The sequence below is a fragment of the Erinaceus europaeus genome, chromosome 3 (genome assembly GCF_950295315.1).
Source record: "Erinaceus europaeus chromosome 3, mEriEur2.1, whole genome shotgun sequence".
Classification (NCBI taxonomy): Eukaryota; Metazoa; Chordata; class Mammalia; order Eulipotyphla; family Erinaceidae; genus Erinaceus; species Erinaceus europaeus.
Window position 1 is genome coordinate 38,813,317 of NC_080164.1, and position 12,242 is coordinate 38,825,558.

Genomic DNA, 12,242 nt, shown 5'->3' on the forward strand with positions numbered 1-12,242 from the left:
TGGAACAAACTAACTTAAACAGGCAACCAAAAGTCCAGCCTTTTGAGCGCTGGATTCTTCTGCTCATATGAATCCTGTCTTGGCTTCCCAGAACCCTCCATGCTGCTCCAGAGGAACTGAACACATGTAACTGAGCTAGGCAGTAAATTCTTCTTTTTTATTAATTTTTTTGACGTCTCTGGACACAGTCTGAAGTGAAGCATGCTGAGGTGGTACTCATTGTATTGATTAGATTGAGATCAGCAGATGCAGTATCATTTGGTATGAATTGACAGAAGCATGCAGGAAAGTGAGCCCCACCCTAGAGGTCCCAGGACTGGGCAAAATATAGGCTCTTATAAAGGAAGCGGGAGGTTCCTGCTGTCTTAGGGTTTAAAAAGGCAATAGATAGTTATTGCTGTAATTAACTTATTTGGCAACTGGGTTAACTTTGAAAATCCCTTTGTTAGGATTTGCTGTATCGTACATGACATCACCATAATTTATGTCCTTTGACATTTGTATATAGCTGTGTCTTATAGAATAATGCCACCGGTTATTTCTTTCTCCCTGGTCTAAGCTTTTAAGAGAGTCAACACTGAAAGTCAAACTTTTTAATACACAGACCATAGGCTGAGTCTTTGAAATGTTGACTCTCTAAAAAGCCAATAAATTCTTTTTTTTTATTTCTTTATTGGGGAATTAATGTTTTACATTCGACAGTAAATACAATAGTTTGTACATGCATAACATTTAGTCAGCAAATTCTTAAGACTCTCTTCAACAGCCATAATGAGTAACCTATATTTCTGCTAATAATCACTTATCTCATAGGGCTGAACTACTGGTAACTAACTCATGGACTTATCGACCTAGTTCATTCTTACCCCAGCCAATAATTGCTTATTTTGCCATACCTAAAATCTACATCCCATACTACTGTGCCATCATAATAAAGCTTTGATTGTTTAAATCTGCTCCCAGCCTCACCACAGCCAAGTCCTCTATTTTTTTAATTACCACAGGAAATCGCCTCCTTCCTTGTGGAACATATAACTGGGGGGGGGGGGGAGAACAATAATTAAATAATGACTAAGTTAAATATGCAGTCACAGCTGTAACAGATGTTAGGAAGAGTCTAGGTATAAAATAAACCATAAAGAGAAAAATTAACAAGAAATTTGTAATATAGGACCAGAAGGATACACCATAGCTAATATTAGTGGGTATGGAATATCCTAGAAGCCAGGGAGAACTTGGGGAGAGGTAGAGCAGAAGGCTGAAGGCAAGCAGGAGAAGAATTAGAAGGTATAGAGCACAGACATGCCATGATCAATACCTACCTCATCCACAGGTACCTCCACCTTCACTTCCTGGTCCTCTATAACTACTGGTGCTCCTTGGGTTTCTATGTTGGGAGTCTGGGCTTTGTACACATCCCCTTCTGTAGAGAAATAACATAGGCAGGAATTTCAAATCAATTTTGATATCAGCACCCAGAAAAACCCATTTTACTTTCCTGACTTGAACCATAATTACAGATCAACATCCTTTGAACTTCCTGAGTCACCCACCAAGTGACTTAACTCAGAACCAGACCCCACAAGCCACCCTATTTCAGTTTCCCCACTGCCAGAGCCTTTACTGTTATCAAGGCACTGGGATTAGTAGACCTCAAAGACTGCACTATCTGCTTATAACCCTATCCTCATTAAGCCACTAGTCAATGAAACTCATGATTATGCTGTGTCCATCCACCACAGCTCTCAGACCTAGAGACAAAATATAATGAGTATTTAACAAATGTCTGTATCCATAAAATTCAGTTAGAAATAAATACAAAGCAATACACCAGGCATCAAAGATTATAAGAACATGAGACTTTATTGTTTCAAAATTTGTTCAAGAGCTGAATTGAACAAACTTAAGCATTAAAGTTATGTATTAAGTAAGATACCAAACACATGATAGATTTAAAACACACTTTTATTATCTTTCCAATAGGTTCTTAGAAAGTTTGTGCTTCTTCTGATGAGAAGCAGTAGTGATAGCAGAAGAAAAATAAATAGGTCAGCCAACTACTTCAGTGTCCAAAAGGATATATATGTGAACGCTGATGAGCCTAGTAACTCAAAACTGGAAACTTCTGTTACAGACTCATTCCACTTCTCAGCTCAGAGTCTGGGACCTCTCTCCCACTCAAGAGGTTTATTCAACCTTCATCTCCCTTCATGGCCCTCAGTCCTAAAAGAACTCTCCCCAGTGTCTTGTCCCTTAGTCTCACAGGTCAAGTTCTAGAGGGTCAGAGAGGAAGGAAGGTACATTCATCAGGGACACTCTGAATCCCAGGCACTCCTCACATACTTGATATTCAATAGCCACATCAATTCTCAAATTTTCCACTCTCATCTCTACAGAAATTTTCCCATGGTTACTAGTTCATGAGGACCACAGCTGGAATTTGAATACTATCACACCATGCTACTTCCCAAATTGGAGATTCAATGTGTACTGGGCAATCCCAGCTACTTGTTAGGATGGGTTTTGTTGAGAGCAAACTTTGATACATAGTGACTCCAATTTCTATTACACTGATATCTTACAGTATTTCAGGTAGTATAGATTCATAAGACTTGTCTTTGAACTGGTCAGGTTGTACTTGCCCACAAGGCTATGCATTCTGTGGCAGGCAAGAGTATGCTTACTCATCTTAGGCTGGGGAGAGTCAGAAGAGAGAGTGAAGCTAGGCAGAAGCATTTGGGAGACATAGTCTTGTAAGTAGAAGAGAGAGCAGGCAAAATCAATAGAGGATGCTAAGTACTCATGCAAGAACATGGCAGAGAAATCGGAGCCATATAGATGGCAGTGGAAACCGAGGGAGAAGAAAAATGACTTACATGTTAGCAAACACTACAAAGAAGCATAGTACCTCTTTCCTTCCTTCTTGCTTTCTTCCTTTTAAAGGAGCCATGGCCTTTAAGTGTCTAGTGCATATACTGATGAGCTGAGACACAGGAAGTGCCTTAACCTGAGTCTGGCACCCAGTATGAGCTCAATAAAAGGCTGTGATATGTTGATAGTAGTAATATTAACAGTAACTATAATAGTAGTAATACCAGTAGCAGAAGTAGCAACAGTAGTAACAAATAAGATAGCAGGACCTCTAATAATAGTGGCAATAATGACAGTAATAGTAGCTGCCGTAGTAATAGTATAGGGTAATAGTAATAATATAGTAGTGGAAGCAGTAGTAGTAGTAGTATAATAGAAACTATTGCAGCAACTATCATAGTAATAATAGTAATAAATATAGTGGTAACACATCATACCACCTATGGTGACCTCAACCAAATTGCTACTAGTGCTGACATCCCACATTATGCCACTACTGAATACTTATGGTGGACTACAACCAGAGACAAGGAGCCTGAGATGTCAACCTCTCAATTCTTCAAATCTGGTGAGATCTTTCCTAACACATGGGACTACCTACATCCACTTTAGACAGCTCATCATCTAACAAAGTTACAGATACTAGGTATGGGGTAGCATATAAGGTACTAGGTACAGGTATACATGTAGCCATAAGCTAGGGCCAATTATGTAACTCAGAGTAATAGTATTCAATAGGCCTTGATGATTAGACTTAGACCTAGTAAACCTGGAATCCTAATTGTGGTGCCTGAAGAAAGCACCATGAATTCTATTATCAATTATCTTACACCAAATTAGATTAGCAATCTAACAGAAAGACCCAAAAAATACAGAGCCTAAAAACTAATTCTGGTTGGGCTGAATAAATGACAATCAATGCTTAAACAACTAGAAGAAAGTTTAAGGTCATTAGACAAAGAGAGGACTACAAAACTAGGATACAGGCAAGAGAGAGGCTCATTTAATAATGGCAATTTTGGTCAATATCACCTCATCATGTGGGGCCCTAGTGAGGGAATCTTTGGATTACCACACAAATATGATGGGCCTAGACCTCTAATGTATCCCTCTCTGTACCACCACAAGTCACTTCTATCAGGAACATCATCACAAGTCCTCCTGTGCACCATCTCAGGAACTTCCCTATGGTTGGAACTTCTCCAGTCTCTGAAGCAAGGCTAAGGTATCCTACCCTGCCACTCAAGGAGGATTGGTCCTGAAATGAGTGCTGCCTAAAATATTCCCAGCTGACCATGAGCTCTGAGCCCAGACCAATAGGGACTCAGAGGTTACACAGGCTCTGGTGCTAAATACACACACATACACACACACACACACACACACACACACACACACACACACACACGCCAGGCATCAGGTATATGGAGGTAAATAGTTAACTCTGTCCACAGAATATTTTCAAGAATGAGAGCTACTCTCTGCCCTAACCCAACTTTCTAGCCATTTTCACTACAAAGGCACCATTTCTGTAGACAAGGTTTTTATCCAACTTCATGCTAACTAGCAAACTCAAGCACAAACTACCATAGCTGTGGGCCCCTAGAAACATGCTTCCACCCCATGAGCCGTAATCTCATCTGCTCTGTTCCTACCTTTTGGTTCCTGTTCATTATTAGCCATTTTGTCTTACTTTATATCCTGGCACCTTTCAGGAGGAACACCAAAGGAGATAACCTGGGACCATAACAATACAGGACTAGAATGACTTCAGGAACCCAACAAATCACCAGTAAGTGCAAACACGTGTGGCTCGTGGACAGCAAGGAGCCTAAGGAAAGATTGAGAGGCTGGTAGCAGTCTAGCAGTTTACCGGTTAAGGCACCACCTCCAGTCTGTTTTACGAACAAAAAGACTGCTGAAGGGAGGAGAGGACTCTCCTAAGACTCACCAAATGCAGCTGTGAGTCTCCATTGCTACTGCCTTCAGAGGCTGCTGCAGCAGCAAGGGGAAGGCACTGTGCTGACATCGGGGGACAGAGAACTGACCAAGAACTCAGGAGAAGATCTAAACCTCAGTGGCCTAGCAGTGGGACTGTGTGGTGGGAGCCTTTCTACATTGTTCTCCTAATGAGAACATGGTGAATAATTGCCTCAGAACCTACATATTATAAATGGTACTTGTTTAGAAACTCACAGGGCCCAGCAGTGCTGCCCAATTTGGCAGAGAAGATGAACTGAGACCAGAGCTTTGGATCCTTAAGGTGTGAGAGTCTCTTTGCATAACCACTGTATTATCTCTCCTCCACCCTGCTTTGTCTCTTGGTCAGGAGTGACTGATTAAACTAAGAAGCCTACTTATAGTTTAAAAGCCCTGAGACTCCCATAGCTTACAGGGAAGAAAAAGAATAAAAGAGTCTAACAACCACTGTGCTCCAAATCAGGGATTAAAATAATATTGAAACAACTGTTAACCTCCACAACTGTGAACTCTTTAAGTACCTTACTTAGACACAAGTCAATCCAGGCAAGAGTGATCAGTAATTTGAAAAGTTCTGAGAGAAGGACATCATAACATACTATTTAGAATGGTTAAACCAACAAGAAGAAATACTGGAGAACTGAACCAGGATAAAAGTCCAGCTAAAAGCCCCCCAAAGGTTGAATCACAGAATAATGAAGTCAACATTCAGATACTAGTTAAGGAAATAGTCACAGTAGTGATTAAAGAGTTTTAAAGAATTGTCTTCAGAAATGCAGAAACAACAAATGAGACTCTGGAAGAAAACACTAATTATATCCTGTCACTTCACAGGCACCAAGCTGCAGATGCTACCATAATTCCACCCTGACTTCTCTGGGCAATGTGTCCTGCCTGGCTGGAACCTCACAAAAGATAGAAACAGGCTGGGGTATGAATCAACCTGCCAACACCCATGTCCAGTGCAGAAGCAATTACAGAAGCCAGAACTCCTACCTTCTACACCCCAAAAACAATTTTGATCCATACTCCCAGTGCAGGGAGAAGTGATAGGAGGAAGAGGATAAGAGATCTCTGGACTCCAGATCCAACAAGTACCAAAGAGAGAGGATGAAAAGGGGAAAGATATTTGTATATAGTAATGTGTGGCTTGGAGGGGAAGAGAGAATTGGACCTGGAATAAAAAGGGGGAAATAATGTACAGATATAGATAGATAGTTGTAGAAATGTTAGTTAACCCATGTCTGCAACCTTGGGAGAACTTCAGGGATTTGCAATGGAGAGACTTGGGATTCAGAACTCTGGTGGTTAAGATGATGTGGAATTATACTCCTGTTGACATGCAATTTTTAAATCAGTATTGAATAACTAATTAAAAATGTAAACCCAAACAATTCCAGTGACTTTTATTTTCATGTTTCTCACAAAAGGTTGAGTTGCTTGGTATTGTTTTCAGTGTCACTGGTACCAACATGATGTGCACATAGAAAATATAATAACCTTCTACACACAGAAAACAGAATTACTGTGTTCACCTTGGAGTGCTTCTTAGAGAATCATATTGCCTTCTGCATTCTAATTTTGTTTCTTCTCAATCTATATCACTATCCGGTTAGCTGATCAAGTAAACCAGATAGTTGTAAGTTAAAACTTTCACAAACTGGGAGGTGACAAAGTTCATAGAGCATTGGACTTGAAAGCATGGGATCCCGAATTTAAACCTTGGCATCACATGTACCAGAGAGATGCTCTGGTGTTCTCATTTCCCCCCCCCTCTCTCTCTCTCTGTTCCCACCTCTCCCTCTCCATCCCCCTCCCCCCTTTCATTCTCTCTCATTAAAAAGTAAATCTTTGGGGGCCAGGTGGTGGTTCAACTGGTTGAGTGCACATGCTACAGTGTGCAAAGACCCAGGTTCAAGCCCCCAATCCCCTCCTGCAAGGGTAAAGCCTTGTAAGTAGTGAAGCAGGGCTGCAGGTGTCACTCTGTCTCTCTCCCTCTGTTTCCCTCTTCCTCTCAATTTCAGGCTGTCTCTACTCAATAAATAAAGATAATAAAAAAATTTTAAGTAAATAAAGTTGATGATTATGAAAATATTTTAAACTATATATGTACAAGTCACATTTTTGTGTTATGAACTTGTTGGGGGAAAAAAAGAAGCCATTCTTGATATGATAGCACTGTTGATTGCCTATGACAAAATGAAATTTCATTTTACCTGCACCAGATTGAATTAAACGCTCTACCACTTGTTTCTTCTCTTCCTTGGCGTAGTAAACAGAATCTTGCAGTTTAGATGAATCTGAGTCATGTTTATGAAGTTCTTTTCCTTTGAGATTTTCCTAAGGCATAAGTTAAGAATAAAAATTGTGTTAGGAAAAATAAATTGTGTTAGGAACAGTAACATTCAGTGAGCCATCTTAATAGTTGCTTTGAAAAATATCAGACAAATCACTGGTCACTACTATCAAGAATGTGCTCATTGGGTCTCTTGTGGGCCTCTCCAAGACCTTACCCTCACCACAGACTAGCAATGGTAAGGACTGCCCCACTCTCTCAAGGGAGAGATCCTACTTTGCCACTTGAGGAAGTCTGGTCCTGAAATGAGTGTAGCCTAGAATGTTCCCAGCTGTGACCAGGCTCCAATACTAAATAGTAATATATATGGCCCCCAGTTATATTGATGTGGTAAATAGTTAGTTTTATTTATGTATTTGTTCACATTTAGTAGCAATTCTCTGCCCTAACCCAACTCTCAAGTTCCATTCTCCACTCTGGCACCATCCCCTAGTCCACTTTCACATTAGCGATTAAGCTCAAGCAAAGATTACTAAATTCCTGGGCTCCTAACAACATACCTAAAGTAGACACCCTAGCTTTTTTTCACACTAGAGTCCTTATTCTCACTGACTCTAAGCCATCTCTTTGGCCCTTATTTATTAAGTATTTTATCTTACTATCTTTCAGCCACCAAGTTGCAGATGCTACTATGATTTCATCCTGACCTCCCTAGACAGATGACCACACCGACATGTCCAGGAGCCTTAATTCTCTAGAGAAATGACAGAAATATAGTGACAGGCTGTGGATATAGATGGACCTACCAATGTCCATGTCCAGCAGGGAAGCTATTACAGAAGATAGAACTCCTTCCCTCTGCACTGGGAGTATGGATCAAAAGAATTTTGATCCATACTCCCAAAGTAAGAAATATTACGGTAAGATGATCAAAGGGCCATGAACCCCAGTGCCACCCTGGACCTGGAACATTTTTCACCAGGAATCTTTGTTTTTGCCCCATCACTGAGAGGAGAGAATCTGGAGAACATCTGAGGAAGTCATGCCCAATTTCTGTTACCTAAGAAGGAAAAGGAAAAAAAGGAAGGACACCCAGAAGTTGTAATCAGTGTAGATGTTACTTAGAAAGGAAGTGAAAGTGGACCTTAGAAGTAAATAAAAATGGGCATCAGCTTCCATATGGGGTAATCCATCATTGTCCAAATGACCCATGTGCTTCTCTGGTACATGCCTTTTAGTTTTCCTGATTAAAAGTTTACTGAACCCCTGGGTGGTAGCACAGTGGGTTAAGCGCACTTGGCACAAAGTACAAGGACCCATGTAAGAATCCCAGTTCAAGCCCCCTGCTTCCCACTTGCAGGGGATCGCTTCAAGGATGGTGAAGCATGTCTGCAGGTGTCTATCTTTCTCTCACCCCCTCCTCCCCCTCCTCTCTCAATTTCTCTCTGTCCTATCCAACAACAATGACAGCAATAACAATAATAATTAAACAACAGTGATAAACAACAAGGGCAACAAAAGGGAAAAAATAGCCTCTAGGAGCAGTGGATTCATAGTGCCAGCACTGAGCCCCAACAATAACTCTGGAGGCAAAAAATTTTTTAAATAGTTTATGGGGAGTTGGGTGGTTAGTGCAGCAGGTTAAGCGCACGTGGCGCAAAATGCAAGGACCAGCATAAGGATCCTGGTTGAAGCCCCCGGATCCCCACCTGTAATGGAGTCACTTCACAAGTGGTGAAGCAGGTCTGCAGGTGTCTATCTTTCTCTCCCTCTCTGTCTTCCCCTCCTCTCTCCACTTCTCTCTGTTCTATCCAATAACAATGATATCAATAATAATAACTACAACAATAAAACAATAAGGGCAACAAAAAGGGAATAAATAAATACAATAAATAAATAAATAGTTTATGGCCCCTAAACCTCTAACAGATCCCTCTCTCCATGGTAACTGGTCATCTACATCAGAAACAACATAATGGACCCTTTTGATGGCCTCTACAGGACCTAGCCCTCAGTGTGGATCAACAATGATAGGGAATGTTCCATTTTCTAAAGGGAGGTTGGACAACATACTATACCACCCATACTATACTATATCATTCAAGTGAGTCATTCCACTGCTCTTGGCAAGTTCCATATATATATATATATATATATATTTCTCATGTGGTGTTGGGGTTCAAACCAAGGACCTTGCATATGATATGGCATGTGCTCTAGGGGCTGAGATATCTCACAAATCCTCTAATATTCTTTGAACCAGCCTTGCCATTTTGTCAGCTCCCTCAATAATTAGTTTAAAACAATCTTTGCCATATATCCTTTCTCTAGCTGCATAAATCATATTTTAAACTGTTTGAATATAGATAGGTCCTGAAATTAGTGCACCCTGGAATGAGTGTTCCTAGCCATGACCACAGAATGTGAGCTCAGACCTATAAGGATGCAGAGGTTACATAGGCTCCTGTGCTAATTATGGGCCCCAGATCAAATCGATGGGGTTTACAGTTAACAATACTTATATACTTTCCCCATATTTGGGAGCTATTCTCTTCCCTGATCCATATTTCTAGTCCTTTTTCCAACTATGACACAATCTCCCCAGACAATACCTTGGGTCCACCTGCATGTTAGCTGTCAGACTCAGGCAAAATCTAGTTAAGTCATGGGCCCCTTAGAATATACCTAACATAGACCTACCAGCTTTTTCCAAAACAGAGACCCTAAATCTTCATCGGCAGTATTCCAGCCTTTAGATTCATGATGAGTCAACAATTTGTTCTGCTTTATATCTTAACTCTTTTTCAGCGACCAGGTTCCAGACACTACCATGATATCAACCGGACTTCCCTGGGCAGACGACCCCACCAATGTATCCTGGAGCCCCTCTTCCCCTGAGCCCTGCCCCACTAGGGAAAGGGAGAGAGAAGCTGGTAGTATGGATCAAACTGCCAACTCCCATGTTCAGCAGGGAAGCAATTATAGAAGCCTGACCTTCCACCTTCTGTACCTCACAAAGATCCTGGGTCCATACTCCCAGAGGGATAAAGAATAGTAAAACTATCAAGGGAGGGGATTGGATATGAAGTTCTGGTGGTGGGAATTGTGTGCAATTGTACCCTTCTTATCCTATTGTCTTGTCAATATCTCCATTTTATAAATTAAAAAAAAAAAAATTGGGGGGGAGTCCGGCAGTAGCGCAGTGGGTTAAGCACACGTGGTGCAAAGCTCAAGGACTGGGGTAAGGATCCCGGTTCGAGCCCCCAGCTCCCCACCTGCAGGGGAGTCGCTTCACAGGTGGTGAAGCAGGTCTGCAGGTGTCTGTCTTTCTCTCCCCTCTGTCTTCCTCTCCTCTCTCCATTTCTCTCTGTCCTGTCCAACAATGATGACATCAGTAACAACAGTAATAATAACTACAACAATAAAAAAAATTAAGTTTATGGCCCAAGTGGTAGTGCCCCTGGTTAAGTCATACGTTACAGTGTTCCAGGACCTGGGCTCAAGCCCCCAGCTCCCACTTGCATAGGGGAAGCTCTTGAAGCAGTGTAATTGTGTTGCAGGTCTCTCTCTCACTCTCACTCTGTGTGTGTGTGTGTGTGTGTGTGTGTGTGTGTGTGTGTGTGTGTGTGTGTGTCCCTCCTCTATTTTCCCCTTCCCTTTCAATTTCTCTCAATCTCTGCTCAAAATAAATAAATGTAATTGTTTAACATAAAAAGCTTTAAAAAACAATAAATTAATAAATAAAAGAGACATCTGCAGCACTCACCAGTTGTGAAGCTTCCCTCTCAAAGGGAGAGATCAGGTCTTGAACCAAGGTCCTTGGATATAGTAACATGTCCTTTCTACCAGGAGCACCACCAACTAGCCCCTTGGACCTTTCAGCGCCTCTGTCTAAATGATGTGTACTTCAGGTGTCATCGTAAATGGTGCTTGTTGCCCTCATATGACCTAAATCTTTTCCTTTTGTCTGATTGTATACAATGCATGAGATCATAAAGATATAAAGATATTTGTCTCCCAAAAAAATTATGGCCCAGACAAAAATTAGTTAAGTCACTGCCCATCAGAATATAGCTAAAATAGACTTCCTAGATTATTTTCTAAAATAGACTAAAATAAAATAGATTCTATTCTAAAATAGATTTCCTAGATTCTTCCCAAATCTCATGTTATACTTTTACCTTTAGGTTCATGATTATTAAGTGATTTGTTCTGTTCTATGTCTTAATGTTTTTCAGCCACCAGGTTATTGATGCTACTATGATGTCAACCTGACTTCCCTGGGCAGACAACCTCACCAACGTGTCCTGGAACTCCACCTCCCTAGAGCCCTACCTCACTAGAGAAAGATAGAAACAGACTGAGGGTGTGAATCAACCAAAAAAAAAATGCCAATGTCCAGAGAAGGAGCAATTACAGAAGTCAGATCTTCTACTTTCTGCACCCCATAAAGATCTTTGGTCCGTAGGCCACACATAGGTCCTTGCCCTCAACTTGGATCAACAACAGTAGAGAATGTTCCGCCCTCTGAAGGGAGGATGGACAACATACTCTATGCTACAACTGAGGAAGATGGGTTCTGATACTTGGGAAGCTTGGAACATTCCTGCTCATGACAACAGAATGTTCTACAGGGATGCAGAGGTCACATAGGCTCCTAAGCTGAATATGGGACCCAGACCAAATCAAATCAATGGGGTTTACAATTAACAATATTTATACCCCTTCCCCATATTAGGAAGCTACTCTCTTCCCTGATCCAGCTTTCTGTCCCTTTTCCAGCCATGACATCACCTCCCCAGACAATCACTTGGATCCAACTGCATTTCAGATTTCACACTCAGAGAAAAAAAAAATTAGTATACCCACAGGCCCTTTGAAATATAACTAAAATATGCCTACTAGCTATCTACAAAATGGAGGACACCCTCCCCCCAACACTTCATCTTCACTATTCCAGCCTTTGGGTCCATGATAGGTCAACAATTTGTTTGGCTTTGTATCTTAACTCTCCTTTCAGCCACCAGGTTCCAGATGCTAGCATGATGATGACCAGACTTCCTGGACAGATGACCCCACCAAAGTGTCCTGGAGC

At 41.2% G+C, this 12,242-nt stretch overlaps 1 protein-coding gene across 7 annotated transcripts in view; it reads right to left on the reverse strand.

The window, feature by feature from the left end:
• The window catches only part of DCDC2C (doublecortin domain containing 2C), a 203,194-nt gene that overhangs the window by 97,621 nt on the left and 93,331 nt on the right, over positions 1–12,242 (reverse strand). For all 7 annotated transcript variants that reach the window (XM_060187039.1, XM_060187037.1, XM_060187036.1 and 4 more), the window contains 2 exons: positions 7,068–7,191; positions 1,323–1,423 (listed from right to left, as the gene is read on the reverse strand). In XM_060187039.1, coding sequence (XP_060043022.1) covers positions 1,323–1,423; positions 7,068–7,191 — 225 coding nt within the window. The remainder of the gene's footprint in view (positions 1–1,322; positions 1,424–7,067; positions 7,192–12,242) is intronic.